This window comes from Mirounga leonina, unplaced genomic scaffold, assembly GCF_011800145.1.
Source record: "Mirounga leonina isolate KUSES-001 unplaced genomic scaffold, KU_Mleo_1.0 Mir_180, whole genome shotgun sequence".
Taxonomy (NCBI): domain Eukaryota; kingdom Metazoa; phylum Chordata; class Mammalia; order Carnivora; family Phocidae; genus Mirounga; species Mirounga leonina.
The window spans coordinates 11030932-11055833 of record NW_023270469.1 but is presented as its reverse complement, the minus strand read 5'-3'; the positions used below and the strand labels follow the sequence as shown (position 1 = coordinate 11055833).

Below are 24902 nucleotides of genomic sequence, written 5' to 3'. Positions count from 1 at the left end.
TTTATTTATTTATTTATTTATTTATTTATTTATTTATTTATTTATTTATTTTAGAGAGAGAAAGTGTGCATGTGTGTGAGTGGGGAGAGGGGCAAAAGGAGAGGGAGAGAGAATTTCAAGCAGACTCTACGCTGAGCAGGGAGCCCGACTCAGGGCTTGATCTCGCAACTCTGAGATTGTGACCTGAGCTGAAATCTGGAGTCAGATGCTCAACCACCTGAGTGACCCAGGCACCCCCCCTTCATAGTTTTTAGTAAGATTTAGAAATGTCATAAATTTCATAACTCCTCCTGGATTCAATTTTTTGATATTTTATTTCTGCCTTCTTCCTATTTTTAAAGGGTAGCAAGAAAGTTTAATAGTGTTTAGACTGGTCAAAAACATAAGATCTCACCACTTTGTAATCTACACATAAACCACAATAACTTAAATGTTAGGATATTTAATTGAGACACTTTTATTAAATCAATATTCACCAAATACTCATTTATTCATTGGAATTCAAGAAGCATTTCAGGGGTGCATGGGTGGCTCAGTCGTTAAGCGTCTGCCTTCGGCTCAGGTCATGATCCCGCGGTCCTGGGATCGAGCCCTGTGTTGGGCTCCCTGCTCAACGGGAAGCCTGCTTCTCCCTCTGCCTGCCACTTCCCCCTGCTTGTGTGCCCTCTCTCACTGTATCTCTCTGTCAAATAAATAAATAAAATCTTTAAAAAGAAGCATTTCAGATACTCCAAAAAAAAGATTGATGGAAAAAAAAAAAAGATTGATGAGAATTAATCAGAACTATTTTTTATAAAATAAACGGCAAAAAGAGAGTTTAAGATACTTTGAAACGTCAGCTTTCCTCATTAAAAAAGTCTGTCATTTTACTTTGTTAGTAGAAAGCAAAATTCTTACAGACCTTTGGCCTCCTGAAGTCATCTCAGCATCTAATTTAGTTCTGTTGCTCTGAGTTTGGCCATATTTGAAGGGTAACGGTTCAGCTAATGGCAAGCCTCACTTTTATGTCTGACCAGCTCACAAAAGTTTTTACAAGGTTGGATTTAAATATGACAATGATATTCTGATATGGAGTTTGATTCTTAGTTATTAATTTAACAAATGTAAATAGACTCTATTCTTTGCCGTTACCAAGTTCTTGTAAGTAACAAGCCAGCCTGTGGGAGAGGCGCAATTTGAGCTGCTGCTGAAAGGTGGAGGAAAGAAAGTCCTGGCTGAGTGAGGGGCACAGGAATACACATCATTCAAATGAAATTGTGAAGAATGAGAACAGACTTCGTAGAAAAATGCACTGTTTTCTGAGACTCCAGTGCCTCCAATGCCAAACTGAAGTTGTGTTAAATGCCCTAAAAGGATTCCTTTTGTTACCAGAAAAATTATTCAACTTGCTTTTACTAAAGCAACTCTGGGAACAGTGACAAAAATAGATTGGCTCTTTAAGAGGCACATATTGAAGATTTCCAGAAGGGTAGGACGTCAGGCAGGAACACAATTTCCTGTCCTCCTCTCCAAAGCCTATAAACGTAGCCAAATCCCACTGGCCTTGCTTCCTTTGTTGTCACCGTCCTGGAAGAGCTGTCCCTCTTTTCTAAAGTGAATCAGTCTACGGTTTCCTATATCTTTCAAGCTTCCTCAGGATTCCTGTTCCTTCCATTTTACATCTTCCGAATTTCCCTTCCACTGATGACTTTACTGTCAGCATCACCATTTAGAGGGTTTTCCAAGCTATCATCCTTGACTTTATAAGCTTCTTCTTGCCCTTCCAGCATTCGGTATCGAAAGGGGTACCCACAGATTACCGAGCCCTGTCAATGCCCCCTCACTAAGATCCCTCAAGTGCTTTCATGTCTTTTCATTCTTTCACTTACTCAGTTCAAGTTTATATCCCTAGCAACTAACAAATAAAGAAAGTTTTTAACTGAGTGGTTGGAATAAGAAGGGCTCAAACCAAGGTAGGGATCCTGAAAAGCAAAGGCTACAATGAAAATCACTTTGGAGGTAACAATGACCAGATCTGGCAATTTTTACACATTAGAGATTTCTTTTTCTGTTATTGAAAGGGAATAATTAGGAGTGATTTAAGATTTCAGTCTGAGCAAAGATTGAAATGATGTGGCCATCTGGTTCTGACAGGAGGTAAGACATCCAGTTTTGGAATGTTGAGCTTGAGATATCTATAGGGCATCCATGAATAGATGTATAGGAAACATTCAGGATTTGGGATACAGATTTCAAAGGAAAGTCAGAGCTCAAAATAAAGATTCAGGCGTCATCATCCAAAAACAAAAAGCTAATCATTGCAGCCACAGGCATGAGAAATGCAGTCCACGGAGAATGAAAAGTAAAAGAGGAGAGAATTGTATTAGCTTTTTTTTTTAAGATTTTTTTTTTTATTTATTTGCGAGAGAGAGAATGAGAGACAGAGAGCATGAGAGGGAGGAGGGTCAGAGGAAGAAGCAGGCTCCCTGCTGAGCAGGGAGCCTGATGTGGGACTTGATCCTGGGACCCCAGGATCATGACCTGAGCTGAAGGCAGTAGCTTAACCAACTGAGCCACCCAGGCGCCCCTGTATTAGCTTTTAAACAGAAGTAGAGAATGGGGGCTCTTTGAAGGATACAGAAAAAGGCTGGCCAAAGGGGCTGAGGAGAGGAAATGAACTAAAGAAGGAAGGGTTTGCTCTAAGTGATTTGGTCATGACTTCTGATCTAGAGATGTTTCCTGATGGCTTTTTCTCAGCTCATTTATTGACCTAGACAAATCTTTTATTCTAAAGATACAGGATGTCAGCATAGCAAAAGCAAAAAGCTCTTTTTCTTTTTTGGAAAGCATCATCTCTCAAGAATTATGCAAATCATGAATTTCTTATTAAAACTCTACTTGTGTGTCATCTGGGAATTCCCTGTGATATCCATCCCTTCATATTGTCCCTCCTGTTTTTATGTAAAGGAACATAAAATGCTAGGAAGTTTGTATCCAGGTTTGCATATAATTTTGTTAAAAATGATAGACTTAAAAATTGTACAAAGAGTACATAACATGACACAATATTCTTCTACTCATTTATGCATCTGTTACAGCAAAGAGCAGTGCCTTTTATTTTATTAATTCCAGTATAGTTAACATACAGTGTTATATTAGTTTCAGGTGTACAATATAGTGATTCATCAATTCCATACATCATCCAGTGCTCATCACAAGTGCACTTCTTAATCCCCATCACCTGTTTCAAACATCCCTCCACCCCCTGCCCCTCTGGTAACCATCAGTTTGTTTCCTATTGTAAAGAGTCTGTTTCTTGGTTTGTCTCACTCTCTTTTTCATTTACTCATTTGTTTTGTTTCTTAAATTCGACACATGAGTGAAATCATATGCTATTTTTCTTTCTCTGACTGATTTATTTACTTGGCATTATACTCTAGCTCCATCCATGACGTTGCAAATGGCAAGATTTCATTCTTTTTTATGGCTGAATAATATTCCATTGTATATCTGTATCACCTCTTACTTATCCATTCATTGATCGATAGATACTTGGGCTGCTTCCATAAATTGGCTATTGTAAATAATGCTGCTATAAACATAGGGGTGCATGTATCTCTTTGAATCAGTGTTTTTGTATTTTTTAGGTAAATACCCAGTAGTGCAAATTACTGGATTGTGGGGTAGTTCTATTTTTAACTTTTTGAGAAACCTCCATACTGTTTCCACAGTGGCTGCACCAGTTTGCATTCCCACCAACAGTGTAAGAGGTTTCCTTTTTCTCCACATCCTCACCAACACCTGTTATTTCTTGTCTTTTTGATTTTAGGCCATTTTGACAGGTGTGAGGTGATATTTCATTGTAATTTTGATTGGTATTTTCTAATGATGAGTGATGTTGAACATCTTTCCATGTGTCTGTTGACCATCTGGATGTCTTTTTTGGAGAAATGTCTGTTCATTTCTTCTGCCTATTTTTAGTTGGATTATTCATTTTTTGGGTGTTCAGTTTTATAAGTTCTTTCTATATTTTGGGTACTAACCTGTTATCAGATGCATCATTTGCAGTTACTGTCTCCCATTCAGTAGGTTGCCTTTTAGTTTTATTGATTATTTTCTTCGCTATGCAGAAGCTTTTTATTTTGATATAGTCCCAGTAGATTATTTTTGCTTTTATTTCCCTTGCCTCATACCTAGAAAAATGTTGTTATGGCTCATGTCAGAGTACTTACTGCCTGTGCTCTCTTCTAGGATTTTTATGGCTTCGGGTCTCATATTTGGTCTTTAATTCATTTTGAGTTTATTTTTGTATATGGTGTAAGAAAGTGATCAAGTTTCATTCTTTTGCATGTTGCTGTCTAGCTTTCCCAACACCATTTGTTGAAGGGACTTTTTCCCATTTGGTATTCTTTCCTCCTTTTCAAAGAATAACTAACCATTTTGTTGTGGGTTCATTTCTGGGTTTTCTGTTCTGTTCCATTGATCTATGTGTCTATTTTTTTTTTAAAGATTTTATTTATTGATTGATTTGACAGAAGGAGAGCGAGAGAGGGAACACAAGCAGGGGGAGTGGGTGGGAGAGGGAAAGCAGGCTTCCCGCTGAGCAGAGAGCCTGACGTGGGGCTCAATCCCAGGACCCTGGGATCATGACCTGAGCTGAAGGCAGACGCTTAACGACTGAGCCACCCAGATGCCCTGTGTGTCTATTTTTGTGCCAGGACCATACTGTTTCGACTACTACAGCTTTGTAATATAACTTAAAGTCTAGAATTGCAGTACCTCTAGCTTTTCTTTTTTCTTGTCTTTTTTTAGAGAGCATGCACAAGTGGTAGGGGGAAGGGCAGAAGGAGAGGAGGAGAAAGAATCTTAAGCAAGCTCCATGCCCTGCGTGAAGCCCTGTGTGGGGCTCAGTCTCACCATCCATAGATCATGAGCTGAGCTGAAATCAAGAGTTGGATTAACCAGCTGAGCCACCCAGGCACCCCATTCTGTTGGTATTTTGATAGGGATTGCATTAAATGTGTAGATTGCTTTGGGTAGTGTAGACATTTTAACAGTATTTTTCTTCCAGTCCATGAACATGGAATGTCTGTTTCTTTGCGTCATCCTCAATCTCTTTCATCAGTGTTTTGTAGTTTGCAGAGTACAGGTCTTTCACCTCTTTGGTTAGGTTTATTACTAGGTATCCTATTGTTTTTGGCACAATTGTAAATGGGCTTGTTTTCTTAATATCTCTTTCTGCTTCTTCATTATTAGTGTATAGAAATGCAATAGATTTCTGCACAATGATTTGTATGCTGTGACTTTATTGAATTTGTTTATCAGTTCCAGTAGTTTTTTGGTGGAGTCTTTAGGGTTTTCTATATATAGTATCATGTCATCTGCAAATAGTGGAAGTTTCACTTCTTCCTTACCAATTTGGATGCCTTTTATTTCTTTTTGTTGTCTAATTGCTATGGCTAGAACTTCCATTACTGTGTTGAATAAAAGTGGTGAGAGTGGACATCCTTGTCTTGTTCCTGACCTTAGGGGAAAAGTTCTCAGTTTTTCCCCATTCAGTGTGATGTTTGCTGTGGGTTTTTCATATATGGCCTTTATTATGTTGAAGTATGTTCCCTCTAAACCTACTTTGCTGAGGGATTTTTTTTTATCATGAATGGTTGTACTTTGTCAAATGGTTTTTCTCCATCTATTGAAGTGATCATATGGTTTTTGCCCTTTCTCTTATTGATGTGCTGTATCATGTTGATTAATTTATGAATATTGAACCACCCTTGTATCCCGGGAATAAATCCCACTTGATCTTGGTGAGTGATTTTAAAAAATTTATTGTTGGATTTGGTTTGCTAGTATTTTGTTGAGGATTTTTGCATCTATGTTTACCAGAGATATTGGTCTATTGTTCTTTTTTTGGTCTTTTTTGGTAATATCCTTATCTGGTTTTGATATCAGGATGATACTGGCTTCATGGAATGAATGTGGAAGTTTTCCTTCTTCTGTTTTTTAGGATAGTTTGAGTAGAATAGGTATTAACTCTTCTTTAAGTGTTTGGTATAATTCACCTGTGAAGCCATTTGGTCCTGGTGTTTTGTTTATTGGTTGTTTTTTGATTACTGAAAATCAGTGCCTTTATTTTTATTTTTATTTTTTAAAGATTTTATTTATTTATTTGACAGAGAGAGACACAGTGAGAGAGGGAACACAAGCAGGGGGAGTGGGAGAGGGAGAAGCAGGCTTCCCGCAGAGCAGGGAGCCCAATGCGGGGCTCGATCCCAGGACCCTGGGATCATGACCTGAGCCGAAGGCAGACGCTTAACAACTGAGCCACCCAGGCGCCCCAATCAGTGCCTTTAAATAGAAATATAAAGTTGTTGACATTTATGATTGACTGTTGAGCCAAGCTGACTCTGGAAATACTACATTCATGTTTCCTAAAATTACAAATTGCTAATTTTTAAAAGCCACTTTGAGGTATGATTGATACACAAAAACCTGTACATATTCAATGTTTACAAGTTGATGAATTTGGAGATAAGAATATACCCATGATTCATACTACCCAAAACAATCTACAGATTCAGTGCAGTCCCTATCAAAATACCAACAGCATTTTTCACTGAACTAGAACAAGTGATACTACAATTTGTGTGGAGCCACAAAAGACCCTGAACAGCCAAAGCAATTCTGAGAAACAAGGTCAAAGCTGGAGGCACCACGCTTCCACATTTAAAGATATGCTATGAAGGTGTGATAATCACAACCGTATGGTACTGGTACAAGAAATAGACACATAGATCAGTAGAACAGAATAGAGAGCCCAGAAGTGAACTCACAATTATTTGGCCAATTAATCTATGACAAAGGAGCTAAGAATATACAATGGGGAAAAGGATAGTCTCTTCTATAAATGGTACTGGGAAAACTGGACTACTACATGTAAAAGAATGAAACTGGACCACTTTCTAACAACATACACATAAATAAACTCAAAATTAAAGACCTAAATGTGAGACCTCAAGCCATAAAAACCCTAGAATAGAGCACAGGCAGTAATTTCTTTGACATCAGCTTTAGCAATATTTTTCGATATATATCTCCTGAGGCAAGGGCAACAAAAGCAAAAATAAACTATTGAGAGTACATCACAATAAAAAGCTCTTGCAGAGCAAAAGAAACGATTGATAAGACCGAAAGGCAGTATACTGAATGGGAGAAGATAGTTGCAAATGACATATCTGTTAAGGGGTTAATATACAAAATATATAAAGAATTAATATAGCTCAACACAACCCTCCCCCCCAAAAACAGATTAAAAACTGGGCAGAGGACCTGAATAGACATGTTTCCAAGGAAAACATACAGATGGCCAACAGACACATGGAAAGATGCTCAATTTCACTAATCATCAGGGAAATGCAGATCAAAACTACAATGAGATATCACCTCACACCTGTGAGAATGGCTAAAATCAAAATGACAAGAAATAACAAGTGTTGGTGAGGATGTGGAGAAAAAGGAACCCTCGGGCACTGTTGGTGGGATTGTAAGTTGGTACAGCCACTGTGGGAAACAAAATTTTGTGCAGCCATAAAAAAGGATGAGATCTTGCCATTTGTGAAAACATGGATGGACCTAGCAGGTATTATGCTAAGTGAAATAAGTCAGACTGAGAAAGACAAATACCATGATTTCACTCATATATAGAATCTAAAAAACTAAACAAATGAATAAAAAAAACAAAAAGAAGAATCAGACCTGTAAATACAGAGAACAAACTGATGGTTGCCACAGGGAAGGGGCGGACGGATGGGCAAAATGGGTAAAGGGTTGTGGGAGGTATGGACTCCCAGTTGTGGAATGAGTAAGTAACAGGAATAAAAGGTACAACATAGGGAATATAGTCAATGGTACTGTAGTAGCGTTGTATGGGGACAGAAGGTAGCTACGCTTGTGAGCACAGCATAATGTATAGAGAAGCTGAATCACTATGTTCCACCTGAAACTAATGTAACACTGTGGGTCAGTTATACTCAAATAAAAAAAAAAATACATGCATGAAACCATCACCATAATCAAGGCCATAAACTTATTCATCACCTCAAAAAGTTTCCTTCTGCCCTTTATTTATGTATTTGTATTTATGTATGTACATAGGTATTCATTTTTATTAAAAATTTAAAAAATATTTCCTTTGTGATAAATTTTTAAAATGAAGATGCAAAATTCTGAACTCTGAAGGTATGTTCCAAATGGATCTTTATTAATTTTTTTTGTTGTTTTCATAGAAGAAAATAAAAAGAACAGTGACAATTGCAGTATAATAAATTCATGCTAGTAATTGATTTTCAATTGTGCTTGTCAAAAGGATTTGCATTTTGCAATTATGGTAGCTGTCATCATGAGCATTAAAATTCTCTGCTAGGGTGCTGTTTTTCAGTTGCTACCATTCTCCTTGGTAGTAACAGAGTGTGTGGAAAACGCAGGGGTGTGGATGAGATTCACAGTATTGCCAGAAGCAATTTGAAATTGGCTAGGCAGAAGCATGACCTATTTTTTTTTTTTTTTTTTTTGGTCTGTCTTTTCTGATCCAGAAAATGTTTGCATTAACTCTCATTCTCAGCTGGAAGCATTGCTTTATTATGACTCAATGGATCAATATACATTGGGAGCCATGAACTATGATAGGTGGCCTGACAATCGTATGAAAGGCCTCACTGGTTTGAGTGGAAATGAGGTTGCTTCGTGAGACTTTCTTTTTATCAAAAGGGACAATTTAGAACTTTCCATTATGAGTTACAAATAGAAATAAGATGGAGATAAACAGAGCAAAATGCTGTGCTCTTTCCTCTTCTACCTGCATTTCCTACCTTCCTGACAGACTTGATCCTGCTCCCTCAGACTGAGGTGATTTTTATCTTGGTGAAGCCAGGGTAATATGTGCCTGCTCTTTCTAATATAGAATAATTGGTGGCATATAATTTTAGAAGTTATTTATTTCTCAATTTAGGAGATGAAGTGACAAAATAGCAAGTTTATAGCCATAGGTTAAAATCAGATTAATACATAAAAGTGCTTGGTTGGAAAAATCACCAGCAGTGGTTTGTTACATTTGCATCTGTTTGTATCCTTCACTAGTTTAGCACAATATCCCCAAATTAAATATGTTGAAATTCGATTTGTTCTATACAAGGAGGTAAAGATAATTTAAAACACATGTGATTATTGAGCATAACTCAGAAAATCCAAATGTATGTCAATCACTGGCAAAATTAATGGTAATATATTACATTTTTACATAAAATCCATAATAGCATATTTTTTCTCTGTATTTTTCACGAAAACATAACTCTTGTGTGCTTCTCTATTTGTGCATAGGCCAGGAGCCAGATGGAGCTGCCCAGGGTTCTTGGATGTTAGAGGAAGCAATTCATTTGTGTAGCAAAAGGGTCTGCAACTGGAAAGCATTTTTAGAATTGAATGTATGCATGGGGGAATATTGTACTTGCTGGCTTCAGACACTAAATTCTATTTGTATCCCACTCCCCCATGCTATTGTAGAACATTATATCTATTTAAAAGCAGTGTGTGTGTGTGTGTGTGTGTGTGTGTACGTGTATGTATATATATATAATTTTTTTTGCTTCTCTGTCTAGTTTGTACCAATTATCACTGTGATGCTCAATGAATGTTGAGTGATTCTGCTCTAGAGTGCAGAATCTAGAGTATAGAATCTACTGCACACATGGCAGAATATTTTTTGAATCAGACAGAAGCACCGATTCTGGTTGACCACCCATATACACATGCAAATAGCATTGTTCTTCACAATCCACATATAGTTTTATAAAATCGAAATTTGTAAAAATGCATAATCAGCTTTGGGGATATTAGGCACATAAACAGAACACTCATAAAGATACTATAGTACATTAATCATTCAGATCTGAAATACTAGTCGATCTGATTTTCTCAGCCAGTTTCAAATCTCTGAGTTTGCAGGTTATGGTAGTTGAGGAATAACATGGAAACACCACATATTTTTCAGTTGTCAACACTTTTGCACCTGTGACTATTGTTTTAAGGTGGGGCAGTCCTATTTGCTTTTCAGTTTAGAGACCGTTTCCCATATGTGCCCACATATCAGTTCACCTCAAGCCCCCGGGCATCTGCTGGGTAAAGTAGCCTACTTTGGTTGTGCCAGTCTCTTCCAGATAAATGCTCAGACTTTCTGATTTCCTAATCTTTCCTCTAGTTCTTTCCAGAATGGCAGCTGGCATATAAGAAACTCAGATGATACATGGCATGGCTGGGTAGGGGTCCCCTGGCATATGTTGGTTGTTGTGTTGGTGTTTACCACAAGATCATTGGTTGGATCCTTGTGTCCCGGGTAAGCAATATCTGCTGAGTGTGGTTGGGTTGGTCCTAACCCTATATGTTTGTTGACGTGCACTGCCAATTTTGGTGGCCAATCCATCCCTTGACTGTTTTCTTGTCAAAGGCCATCCCCTTTTGCTGGAGGGGCCCCATGACACTTCTTGTTGCTATTCAGATTCCCTGAAGCTGGTTGTGACATTCTTTAGTATAATAGATGGAGCAGATGTGCAGTAGTCTTTGCAGAAAGTCACTACCATGAAGAATCCCTCTGGTGAGCTTCCAGTTAGACCCTCATTCACTTCTAAGCATTGTCCTTTGTCTTCTCCTCCTGGACTCTGATTGTGGAATGGTTCTGGGGAATATAGTCCATTAGACAGAAAAATGAAAAACACATTGCTCCAAATAAGAAACCCACAGTTATCTTCTGCCAAAGAAAAATAGCACTAGTATAAACTTCCAGTTACAAAATAAATAAGTCACAGAGAGTGGGGTGCCTAGGTGGTTCAGTTGGTTAAATGTCGGACTTTTGGTTTTAGCTCAGGTTGTGATCTCATGGGTTGTGAGGTAAGGCTCTGCACTCAGCCAGCAGTCCGCTTGAAGATTCTCTCCCTCTGCCCCTCCCCGCCGACTCGCATGCATGCACGCACACACTGTCTCTCTCAAATAAATCTTAAAAAAAAAAAATAAGTCACAGAGATGAAAAGTACAGCATAGGGAATATAGTCAGTAACATCATAACAACATCGTGTGGTGACAGATGATGACTGTGTTTATTGTGATGAGCATTGAGTAATGTATAGAATTGTTGAATCACTGTTGTTTATGCCTGAAACTAATATAATATTGTATGTCAACTATACTTCAATAATAAATAACATTTAAAAAGCTCAAAAGAATAATTGCACTGGATTGGGTAAACAGACCAGACAGACTTTATTCAATACTACAGTAATGAGGGTCAAGACGATTTCAATAGGGGAGAGATACTGAACTCAACTCTCTTGAAACAAAGGGTAGGAGAGTTTTTAAGCACTGGGCTAAGCCAGTAGAAAAGTACTGAAGAACATTAGGGGGGAAGTTGGTCAATGTGATTAGGCATTTGTGTTTACTAATTGGTGATTATGGAAGTTAGGCTTCTACCCTCCCACAGAGACTGGGAAATGAGGCACTATCTTTCTCGATGGCTGTTTCAAGGGATGACTCAGGTCCTTGAGAAAGACTTTCTTGAATTGTAAACCTGGAAAGAGGCTTGATGAAGATCTGTATCTCAAGGGGCAGAGAAATAATTTACAGTTTCAAGTTTCCTAAATTAAGTAATCTAAGAAAAAGGAAGTCGGGACCTATACTCAGAAAGGAGTCTGTCTAAAGTTGAGTCAAGCTGAGGGGACCATTAAGGCTGTCATGGTCACAAGCATCACTAATAGCTTTTCCTCTTGCCTATAAAATAAAACTTTCCACAATGAAATAACACTTAAAAAGGAATAAATCATGGAATTAAATAAAGTATGTATATTTAAGGCTGAATTCAACAAATACCTAAGCCTAGAGGTAAACATATCTCTTTAATTGGGAATACGATTTTATCTTGATAGGTCTTAGCATTTTTACAAACTGAGAAAGTATTAAATGATGTAATCAATCAAATGCTTGGGATTGGTTTTGCACTTTTTACCTTTTTGATATACTACGCTCTAGTAACGCTGCCTTTTCCAGTCATTATGTGGAAATGATGTCTGTTGGTACAAGAGAGTGACTTCAGTTTGTTGACCCAGAAGGAGTGATATGAGGACATTTGGCTCATGACAGCTTATCATCTCTGTCTGGCTAAGGAAGATTAAAAAAAAAAAAAGGTACGGAAGCAAAAAATGGTTTTTAAACCTCTGGGATATTGTTAGTATGCTCTTTCCGATTCATGATGTCATTTACTGAAATGACCTGCCTCACTGCAATAGATCTAAATCAAAACTTTTAGCAAAGCATCATAATGGGCTTAGAAAGCAAAACATGAGCAAGTCCTGATTATCATTTGAATTTCTAGACATCATGTGCTAAAAGTCAATTTTCTAAAATGACTAATTTGAGTGAAATAAAACTTGCTGGCACAGAATTTAGTGTTTTTATAACTTTTTTCCAGCTTTCCAGAGTAAATTTGGCTGTCACAAAATTTGCAAATCAAATATACAAATCAAAATGCCCAAACAGAGAAAGGGTGTAAATATTTACTTTTCAATCCACTGAATTATTAAAGATTTCAGAAATGTTTGCTCTGGCAATACAAGAAGTGGGACGGAAAGTCAGTCTGCCAAATTGCCACGAGGGAAAAACGGATCAACAGCAAAGAACTAAAACCTCAGAGAACTTAGTGAGGTATTATTAATTTAGAGGCTTTCTGGGGAAATGAAGTGAAAAGCATCTTTTTCACTGTATCAAAAATCCAAAAACAAAGCCATAAATACATCTAGAAAATGTAGTTTACAAGTGATTAAACTGTATAACTGGGGTAATTGGTAGTGTGTGTGTGTGTGTGTGTGTGTGTGTGTCTCTCAGCCAAGTGCTTGAGCTTTCTCTTTGAGAACCTCATTGAAAATACCTTGCTTCAAAGAAAAGTGTCCTGTACCTTTATTTAGTTTGGCTCTAGTTCTTGCTTTGCCCCTAGTTTGACATATGAATTTACAATCTTTATTATATCTATATGGCTACAGATTTATTTCATTCCTTATGCAGTACACATTAAGCACATTATTAAGCATCCACTGTGTGTTGGGCCATGTGGCAGACACTTAGGATCTATCAGTGAATAAAACAGGCAAAGACTCTTGGCTTTATTGAGCTTACTTTCTAATAGGGGAAGATAAAGGATAAACAATGAATATACTAAGTAAGAAAATCATATACTATGTGTAAAGATGTCAATTTCTGTAAAAAAAAAAAGAAAAAGTGGTTTTGGGCAAGACAAATGGGAACAGGATTGCTGGGTGGGAAGAATTGTAACAAAGGAGGTCAGGGGATACAGGCCTTTACGGGAAGGATGGGATCTGAGTTGAGGACTTGAAGATGGCAGGGATGTTAGCCCAGCGTATCTCAGAGAAGAGCCCTCCAGGCAGGAAGGATCGCTTCACAGGACAGGGGATGGCAGAATGACTGGTGATTGCTCTGAGAACCTCTGGGAGGCCCTTACTGCTAAAGGGGGAGTGAGCTGGGAGGAAGAGGACCAAGCAGACATGGGTGGGAGTGGTGGCAACCAATAGCATTTTCTGTTAGTTTGGTAATATGGTGAAAAAGGAGTCAAGAATGACTTCTTTGTTGTTTTTGTTCTCAGAAACTGGAAGGATGGAATTGTCATAAACTGGCCCAGGGAAGGGTATGAACAGAGTAGGATTAGGGGGAAGAATGGGGGTTTGGTTTGGAATATAGATATCAAGGACGGAGTTGAATATACAAGTCTGAAGTTCAGGAGAGAAGTATGGGGTGGAGCTATAAATCAGGGAATTATTGCACATGGGTAATATTTAAATATTTAAATCCAGGAGGCCAAGAGAGATCACAAAGGGGTGCATGTGGACAGAAAAGGAGCAGGCAACGGCCTGAGCCCTGGACCATCTCAACCCTCAGAGGTGATAAGAGATAAAAGAACCAGCAATGGGGACTGAGGAGGAGCAACCAATCATCTGGGAAGAAAATTAAGAAAAGGAGATTTTGTGGAAGCTAAGTGAACAGAGTATACCGAAGCATTGGGAGGAGCCAAAGTATTCAAATGTCTTCAATAGGCCAGGTGGTAGGAAGGCTGAACTCTGAGCATTTGGCTTAGTAACATGGAGTTCTTTGGTCATCTTGACAAGAGCAAGTTTAGTTGAATGGTACAGAGTGAAAGGCTGGTTATAATTGGCTTGAGCAAGAATGAAATGGGGAAAATTGCAGAGTGTGAGTGTGGACATCTTACTCGAAGAATGGCAATATAAAAAGCAGAAAAAAAGTACAGTGGAGTCAAGAGAAGCTTTTTTAAAAAAATGGGAAAAATAACAGTGTGCTTATACATCCATGGGAATGATCCATTCAAGAGGGAAAAAAAATAATGAGGCAGGAGAGAGAGAATTGCTGAAGCAATGGCCTCAAGCAGGTTCAGCACGAGTGAAGGGGCTAACTCATGGCTCATAGAACTGGAAGGCACAGGGAGTGGCCTGCAGGCACAGCTGGACTCGGGCGCTGACTGTGCCAGCAGAACTTGGTCTCACTTCATCTCCCACCTCTGCTTCCCTCTGTGCTGGCTTCACTCGGGCAGGCTTTCCACAAAGATAGCTTCTGCAGTTTGATGCCTTATTCCCGTCCTTTCAGCTTTCTGAGCAGAAGAAAGGGTCTCTTCTTCAGTAGCCCCAACAGAATCCTAGAATTGCTCCACTGGCCTGGGTCAGGTGATGCGTTCATCCCTGTAACAGTCCCTGGGACCAGGGGAGGCAATGCCAAGATTCCAGAGTGTTCTGTGAAAAAAGACCAGCAATTCACACAGCATCGGTAGTGTCATGTTTTCTTCTCGGGAAAGAAACTATGCTGGTAATGATACAAAGTTGTTAAGAGTCCTAAATGGTGGCCCGGGGACACTGCAAACCATTTAAGGGAGCCAAACAAATATTGGCACAATGTTCTTTTTGTTTCCTTACATTATTGTAACTTAATGTCAAGATCAAAATAATCAGGCAAACTTAGACTCTTGGGGGAAATCTAGTTGAAATCACATGTGAGAAAAAGTAATTATCTTAGAGGGAAACTTTCTTATGACAATTTTAATTAAGCCAGTCATTTCTTTCTTTCTTTCTTTCTTTTTTTTTTTTTTAAGATTTTATTTATTTGACAGAGAGGAACACAGCGGGAGAGGGAACACAAGTAGGGGCAGAGGCAGAGGGAGAACCGGACTCCCTGCTAAGCAAGGAGCCCGATGTGGGACTCGATCCCAGGACCCCAGGATCATGACCTGAGCCAAAGGCAGCCGCTTAACGACTGAGCCAATCATTTCTTAAAAATGTAGATGGCCTAATGGTAGCTAGGACTGTCATTCAACTATATTCACTCTGCTTTGTGTCCTTCAACATTTGTGTCCTCCTACACTTTAAATATTGCGAAAGAAGTATGACTCCTTTCTGAGCAGTTTGTACCTCTACAAAGTTGACAAACTCTATGACACATCATCTCATTGATGACCACCAGGAATGGCAATCGTGCCGTTTTTAATATTAGTAGGGGATAGAGGTGATTCTTTTCTTTATTTTAAGGCTTCAACCAAGAGTATTTTTTTCTTCATTTTTTTTTTCGCTTTCCTGAAATTGTAAGACGTGTTTCCATGAGCAGAACGAAATATTATTGATATCTGGCAAATGGCCTGTATGGATCTTAAACATAATTCAACCAGCCAGCTATTTATGTTTAAATAATATTGAATAAATTATTTGGATATATTCTTGGAATAAAATTAACCACTATGGGCAATAAGGAATAATAGTTGTACAATGATTTCAGGGGTAAAGTACTGAAAAGGAGGGGCGCCTGGGTGGCTCAGATGGTTAAACGTCTGCCTTCGGCTCAGGTCATGATCCCAGGGTCCTGGGATCGAGCCCCGCATTGGGCTCCCTGCTCAGTGGGGAGCCTGCTTCTCCCCCTCCCTCTGCTTCTCCCCCTGCTCATGTTCTCTCTCTCTATATATATCTCTGTGTCTTGAATGAATAAATAAAAAAAATCTTAAAAAAAAAAAGAACTGAAAAGGAAGTGACTCTTAAAATGAGATCCTCACAGAGATTTAGATTATTTCTAAAATAAGTAATTTCTTACCTACACTAAAATGATTTGTATAACACTGGGAAAATTTAATTTGCATAATATTAGGAAAACTTACTTAGCCTGTATAAATCTTTTTTTGAAGTTTTATTTGAAGAGATGTTAGAACATTTCATTTCACTAGATAATTTTAGTAATTAAGCTTAATATGATACATAAAATTTCTAGTAGAGTGTTTAACATACAATAGACACTAGACAATTTGTACTTTGTTTTTCTTTCCTTACGATTCACAGCAACATATTTTATAGAAGCAAGTTCCCCAGGAAACTGATGTTTAAAAGTGGTAGGCAAAAGATACAAGAGATGCTGGGTTTGTGGTCATTCAGGAACTAAATATTTTCAAAGCTGAATTTAGTGCTGTGATCCTAAATCTTTATTTGGAGTCAATAGTAATAATAATTGTTTTACAATTCAAAAAGTAACAACTGCCATGTATCCACGTGCTTGCTGTATGTGAGAGAAATCAATAGGCAATTTAATATGCTTTTTGAAATTAATTCTCAGCAGTACTGCAACATTTAATTTAGAAGTCTCATCAATGGGGAGGATTTTCAGTTTTAAATGTGAGTTTTTAGGCTATGATGTGAAGAGTCAACAAATGTTTTTTTTGGATAGACTTATGACACTTTATTATGCCAGGTCTCAGTGATGAGGCCACAGCTGGAGAAGAGAAAGAGTGGAATAAGAAGAAAATGAGCTGAGGGGACAAGACTCCTGTTTTTGTTTTGTGGGTTAAGTGTCAATAACCATGGACTAGATGGGGTTATGAAGAGGTGGTCTTTGGTCTGTAGGTGTTGGTCGACTCTGATGGTGAACACATGGACATATTAAAAACATCATTAAGGATGAATAATACTTGATGAACAGCTAAAAGGTTTGGTTAATAAAATAAGGAATTCTTATATTTTATTTTACAGTAATTTAGAGTTCACCATCGGCTGGAGTTAGCCCTCATTTTTTCCATTAGAAAAAGTAAATATGAAAACAGCATGGCTCCAGAAAGCTAGGTGCTTTGTGGTGGGCATACAGCTCCTGTAATCTAAAGTCATCTTTCATTTTCTGTCACTCCTGTTCCTCCTTGTCCCCGTAGGCTGCCACTACCAAAGTGTGCCATGTTCTACCCATCTCTGTACCTGTAAGTTTGCATTTTCCATATTATTCTTCAGCATTTGTTTTAAAATTAGAACAAGCATAACACCCCCCCACATACTTAGACCATGTACATCTGCAGAGCAGAACAGCTTAAAACCCCATGGGGAATCTCTGGATTTCCTGTGGCCGATTTAACTTGGTAAAGCACAGGAGCATCTGAATTTCCATTACTTTATTGGTGTACCTCGTTAACGATATAGCTTAATTTGCATATCAGTAGTACCTTTTCACCACAGGTGAGAAATTGAAATGTTCAAGGTCAATTAACTGCGAATGTTTCAAGTCCGGGTAGTATAGCTGTAACAGTGAGTGATGCTGGGAAGAGGGAGCCGTCAGTGAGAGGTGCCTCTTTCTCCTGATGAGAATTGATGATCCAGTTTTAACTCACTAGAGTCATGCTGATTCTTTTTTCCTCACTGTGCTCCTCTCATGTGTTCACTATTTAAATACTGGTCTATCAATGAGTGTCAAAATGCTAGAGAAAGATTATAAAATTCTATATTAAAAAGTGTACAGACTGTTGAAATTAACTAGAAAGAGCAAGACACAAAACAATCAGCATTTTCCCAGAGGTATAAGCTGATAGAGATAAAATTCCTAATGTTGAAATGTCAGGTTGAGATGATGGCCAGCTGGGGGCACTTCATCCACTCTTTTCCAACTTTTCTGTGTTAAAAAAAAATGATAAAAATACAAAGATTATGCAGTTGTAGTAGTAAGAGGACTGAGGATGCTTGGTAATCATCAGACCTCAGGAGACCGTCAATTTCCAAACTTGGATAGATCCTGAGGATGATTGGTAAGATTAGAGAGGCAGTGGAGGGAAATAGTTACCCATTTGCCACTCCCATCTTGTGTCTGTACTTGAAAGACGTGGTCTTCGTTAACTTGTGGGAGGAAAGTTGGCTCTGCTGCCTGATAGCTAAATTCTAGGCTTCCCTTACCTCTATCAGCTCCATCCTTTCTACATCCATTGAGAACTACCGATTCCATTTATCCTAATGATATGAGAGGCAATGCTGGTCCTGGTCAAGAGTACTGGGCCTTTTGCTGCCCTGCAGACTGTAGCAAAGTATTCAGACTCTCCGTGTATGACTTATCCTCTGTTCAATGGGCTGCTTTGAGAATCAAATAACAATGCCTTCACACTGTGCCTGACACAAAGTCCTCACTTGCTCAATAAATATTAAGTAATACCACAATAGGATAAGTGGAAAAGGTAGGATGGGGTTTCATTACATCCCGAGAAGTGGAATACGAAGGAAAAGTTGGCTTAGTTTTAAAAATAGTGCTGTGGGAACAGGTCCCACTGAGGGTTCAGGAATTTCCTGAGCTATTTTGTGGGAGCGTAGTATTAAAGATGTTCTTCAGATCATTCAAGAATAAATTCTCTTCCATGTAGATAACAGGCTGCAGGAGTAGGGGTGCCCCTTGTGGACAGCAGAGCTGTGCTGGATAAATGACACCCAGACACCAAAATGCAGCTGGAGCCCATGTCTACCAACAAGCCCTCTTGCTCAAAATATGAGAATATTCTCCTCTAACCTAAACATTGTATTGGGTATTGGTGACCAAATTAACTAGAAAGAGCAAGACACAAAACAATCAGCATTCTCCCAGAGGTATAAGCTGATAGAGATAAAATTCCTAATGTTGAAACTCCACCCATCCAGGCTACTGGGCAAAACCACAGGGTCTTCAAGAGCAGATACAGAGAAAATTAAAAGTAAACACAAACCAACAAGAATTGCAGAATGTATAAATATTTTGGATCAGAGAGAGAGAGAGAGCGCATTACACTTTTGATGTATGGAGTGGAAGACACTTTTTGAACAATGATTTATTCCAAGAAAAAAGGAAATTTGAGAAAAAAAGTGTCTAGTTCTAAAGACAATGTAGTGAGTAACTTGGGAATCATACCCTAGTACAAGCAGGAGTTAGTATTATACCATCGAGAGAGGATGTTGTTGTCATGTAATTCTTTTTTAAAATGCTGTATTGACTCAGTTTTGAGGCCCTGACAAGAGGATGGTCAGTTCCCGTTAGTGAACAGCTGATCATATCCACAACCCGACCACTTCCCTTGTTGGGCTCACACCCTCTGTGGCTACCGTGCCTCAACCGTAGTCACCCTGGGGCTAAGTACCAGACAATTAGGGACAAGCCTGTGTCCCGGAACCTCTTCACATTCGTCCACAAGGAGCCCACAGAGCCTCTCTAACTGTACCCCACTTGCCATATATAAGCTGACCCCACAGCTCCAAGTTGTTGTCACCCTTTCTGAGGGTGCATCTCACTGCATGCCCCTGCCTGCAGGCTTCTCTTCTTTGGAGCTGTTGAAGAGTTCTGCTTTTCCTCTCTCAGAGAGTCATTGTATTCTATCAGCCATCAAAAGAATTTTTAAATCTTACAAACAATTGTTAACACAGATATGTCTCTTTAGGTTCCACAGTGGTACGTACCACACCATAATAGCAAACATTTATTGGGCATCTCTTTGCATTAGGGCCTGTACTCAATGTTTAATGAAACAGGGCATGGATGGCAGGAATAATGCTTGAATAAAAACAGTATATAAATTGTAATCTATTTTTTTTGTATAATTCTTTAAAAAATATTTTTTATTATTATGTTCAATTAGCCAACATATAGTACATCATTAGCTTTTGATGTAGTGTTCAACAATTCATTATTTGCATAATACACCCAGTGCTCATCCCCACACGTGCCCTCCTTCATACCCATCACCTGGTTACCCCATCCGCCCACCTCCCTCCCTTCTGTAACCCTCAGTTTATTTCCCAGAGTCCAGAGTCTCTCATGGTTTGTCTCCCTCTCTGATTTCTTTCCATTCAGTTTTCCCTCCCTTCCCCTGTGGTCCTCCGTGCTATTCCTTAGTTCCACATATGAGTGAAAACATATGATAATTGTCTTTCTCTGCTTGACTTACTTCACTAAGGTAATCTTTTATTTAAATGTTAGACCTTATATCAGAGCCTTAAGGTGGGTGACAAAAGAATGGGGGAAAGAAAACGTGCTAATATTCTTATCTGGGGTGTTATGTAATAGATGTTGCATTTTAATAGATATTGAATATTAGATAATTATGGATTTAAGAAGGTGTTAAACTGTATTTCATGACTTTTACAATGATTACATGTTACTTATATAATTATCAATGTCAATATTAGTTAAAATAAATAAATTCCCCAAATAAGGCATTATTGTATTAAACTGGAAGAATGAAATATCTTAAGACATACAGTAGTCACATCTGTAATATTTCTGGTGTGCAGTGAATAAAAGAAAACATGATAAGTTCTGCTCTAACTGTACATCCTTGAATATACAGTAGATTCTTATTTTTCACTCTTGAGTGCTCCAGCACACCTTACTCTCTGATCTTTTCCCTGAAAGTCCCTCCCCCATCTCTCACCCATCACCCCATTCCCCGGACAGGATAGAACCAGCCAGTGGTGTATTGGTGAATTGGCTGGGCTGGGAGTGGGGGCTGATTTGTAGAGTTTGCCAATTTCTGTCCCAGCATGGCCAGTTGCGAACATGGCTATATTTAACAATCAGCTTGCAAAATTCCTGAAAATTTAATTGCCTCTCATCCACTGTTGCCAGCCAGGTCCAGCCTTCCACTGGATAGAACGCTCCTCCATCATCTATTGTATTATTGTTCTCTGCACCTGCCTCACCATTAACATTTGTGCTTTACACATGCTTCTCAATGTCTGTTATTCCCATAAGACTGTAAACACAGTGAGGATAGGGACTGTGCCTTGACCATCTGTATTCTCAGGCTTGATGCTGTACTTTTTCTCCAGGAAGTCTGAACGTGATTAGATACCAAAGGTAGTTTTCTAGTTCCACCACAGTGTGAACCACGATTGAAGGTTAAAGCATTTTACCTAATCACGTGTGGGCAGTAAACCCGCTAGTTCCACCTGTCAGATTAAGCACTTTAAACATTTGATAAGATCCTTGGTTCTCCCCAGTGTCAAGAAGTTATAATACCTAGAAATGAACATAATTAACACAGGCTTCATCCTTTTATACTAAATTCTTGTTTTTCTATATTATTCTACAATTATGAGAAGTTTCATATTTGGAAATTTGACTTTATTAAACTCCATCCAGGAATACAGTCTTACTGGCATCTCTAGTCCACTAACAGATTTTTAACTAATCTTTTGCCCATTTTCTTCTGTTTCTATTTGCATGAAAGGAGCTGGTGGCTGGTCTCCACTTGTGTCAAACAAATACCAGTGGTTGCAGATTGACCTTGGAGAGAGAATGGAGACCACTGCTGTGGCCACCCAGGGGGGATATGGGAGCTCCAACTGGGTGACCAGCTACCTCCTGATGTTCAGTGACAGTGGCAGGAACTGGAAACAGTATCGACAAGAAGACAGCATCTGGGTATGTTTCTTTGACAGAATACATAGTCTCTCAGGAAAAGAGAGTCGTCCCTGCATGTTGTTTATGAATTTCCTAAACTAAGTTGAGAAACAAAATTTTTGGAATTATTTAGGAAACATTTTTCAAGAAAAAATATGTTAATATTTATTTCTAATACATTTCATGGTATAACTTACAAAAACACTAAAGGTAAATTTATCTCAGAGACCTCAGAAATTGGGGAAAAAAAATCTTATTTGTCCATTACAGAGTGTGGAAGTCTAAGAAATAATCAAAACTTGTAAATTTTTTTTAAGCTTTGTCCAATAACACAGTGGTTTTGCATGGTCTTCATTTAAAGCTTGGTTAAAAGAATTTGTTCCTTTTATTCCCTCTGATGACTCAGAGATTTCTGAACATCTCCCTCTCTCTCTAGTATATGGAGGTTTATATATATATTTGGAGTATTTATGTATGATATATATATACACACACTTATATACATATATATAATTTGTATATAAACCATTCTCTGTTCTTTTAAAAGTACATAAGTGTGTAAAATGCTGTGTGTTATGGGCAGGGGCATGGCTTCTATAGGAGACTGACAAGGAGGCAGTTTATAATAGAGTGGGGTGATATTTGTAGTTGGTTGATTGTATATGAACACCTGGTGGAAGAAGGGAGCTATAGGCAATTTGTTTGGTGGTGAAGAAAGGACTTCTTTGCTAGGAGAAGGGTATTGGTTTGGATCTTACATGGGCCAGGGACAACATACTGCAGTCAAAGAACTTTCTTTTTTTTTTTTCCTCTGGCTGAGCTGCTGGAACCAGAGAAAATGAGTAACTTAATGAAGCATCATTCTTAGCACACAGATAATTTGGAAGCCTATTTGGGCACATAATGATAATTTTCTGTGATCAGTCAATTGCCTCTCTTTTGAAAGTTCCTAGAACTCGGTATACATTATCAACTCATGGAAGAAATGGACTGTGATTTACTCACCTTTGTATTTCTAATGCACTTGGTGGCCATTTGACGCATGTTTATTGATGTAAATTGAATTGAGAAGAAGTAGCCCTGCTCTTTCTCTAGAGAGAACAAAAGTCAGGCTGGAAGAAGTGGCCTATAAGCATTTTTAAGAAAAGCTGCCTTAAAATCCAAAGGAAGCTGAAGTGTAGAAGAGCGAGAAAAACTGGATATTACGGTTGAATTAATTTCATGAGAACCATTCAAACTAGGGACAAAATAAACAGTAATTATGAACCAATAACAATGAAAGCTTAATGAGGTATTTATTTTAACTAGGTGTTTGGATTATCTTTTACTCTTTTTCTAAATTAAGCATTGGATTTTAAACTAAATAAGTAGAGGCTAATTCATGGTAATATTTAGTTGTGTTAAGTAAAACGTACATTTTTGACATGTCTTAAAATGATGGATCAACCATGAAAATTGTTTCTCTGTTCATTAAGCTTGGGGAAAGCCAAACCTAGACCACGCCATTTGCCTTTTTTGTTTACTCTTATTAAAGGTGAGGTGCTCAGATCCTGGGGTGCCTGGGTGACTCAGTCAGTTAAGTGTCCAGCTCTTGTTTTAGGCTCAGGTCATGATCTCATGGGTCATGAGATTGGGTCCCACATCATGCTCCACACTTAGTTCGGAGTCTGCTTGAGATTCTCTCCCTCTGCCCCTCCCCCCACTAGCTTGCACGCACTCTCTCTCTTTGTTTCTCTCTCTCTCAAATAAATAAACAAATTTAAAAAAAAGGTGACGTACTCAGGGTGAAATAGAGGCATAATGATATCCCTAACTAATCCAAACCAATCGATGTGAAGACAGATGGCATCTATCACAATTAATTGTCAGGGTAATGCTATTTTTTAGACTGTGCTATAATTTGTTGGTTTACTCACTTTCTTCCTCTCTTGAGTGTGAACACCCTGAAAATAGAGGCTGTACCTTCCATCCTTTCATCTCAGCATCCCAAATCTTAAGAGTTCCCGGCATGTTAAACCATAAGAGACTCTTAACTACAGGAAGCAAACTGAGGGTTGCTGGAGGGGAGGTGGGTGGGGGGATGGGGTAACTGGGTGATGGGCATTAAGGAGGGCACTTGATGTAATGGGCATTGGGTTGTTATATGCAACTGATCAATCGCTAAATTCTACCCCTGAAATTTAATAATATACTATATGTTAACTAAATTGAATTTAAATTAAAAAAAAAAAAGAGTTCCTGGCATGTTGCAGGCAAATACTAAATGTTTGTTGAATGAATGAATGAGGGAATGAATAAATGAGTGAATGAAAACAGTGCACTTTATTGTAGTGACTCCTTCCTCCCATGATCAGCTCTGCCTTTTAGTGCACTTATGTATACCGGTTTAATATATTTAGAGTTAGGATGGTACATTTCTCTCTCCCTTATAAATTTTGAACTTTTTTATGGGAGAGGGTTTATCTTTTTCATCTTTGCATTTCCAGCATTCAGTACCTAGTGTGGCACATGGCTTTTGTTGAGTGTATTACAGAAAAAAATCAATGAATGAATAGATTTGAATACATTGATCACCTGATCTGGGTCTAACTTTATAAAAATAATTCTGGGAGGTATTGAAAGAGCTCATGTTAATGTCATCAGAGATAAAACACGTCAGAACAAACCAAAAAATGATTCAGAGAAGCATGCAAATATGGGGTACAGACTTCTAGAGATTTGGAAATTGGTGGAATATAAAGATCATTGTAGACTGACTTTGTCAAAAAAAGCTGGGCTCACATGAGTATTGAAAAAAGCATGATAACTTAGATTATGTAAGGATTAAGGAAGCTTCTACCATATAGCTAGAAAAGGGTGAACAAAAGCATAGACATTGGAGATATCCAGAGATACAGTATCCCATGTAATAACCAGTGAGTCTACTGGTTAGAATGGACCGTCAAGTTTGGGAAGGGCTGAATGATATTTTTGGTTATGGTAAAGAAAATTGATGGATAACCCTGAATGTCAAGATCAAAATTAGGGCTTGGTGCAACAGGTACCATGAGTACACATGAGACAGGTGAAGTTATGGGTACACATGAGACAGGTGAAGTTATGGGTACACATGAGACCGGTGAAGTTATGGGTACACATGAGACAGGTGAAGTTATGGGTACACA

At 38.4% G+C, this 24902-nt stretch overlaps 1 protein-coding gene across 1 annotated transcript in view; it reads left to right on the top strand.

Moving 5' to 3' along the window:
• The window catches only part of CNTNAP4 (contactin associated protein family member 4), a 257652-nt gene that overhangs the window by 59722 nt on the left and 173028 nt on the right, over nucleotides 1-24902 (top strand). Inside the window, exon 3 of the mRNA XM_035024744.1 lies at nucleotides 21566-21759. Within this exon, the coding sequence (XP_034880635.1) occupies nucleotides 21566-21759 (194 nt within the window). The remainder of the gene's footprint in view (nucleotides 1-21565; nucleotides 21760-24902) is intronic.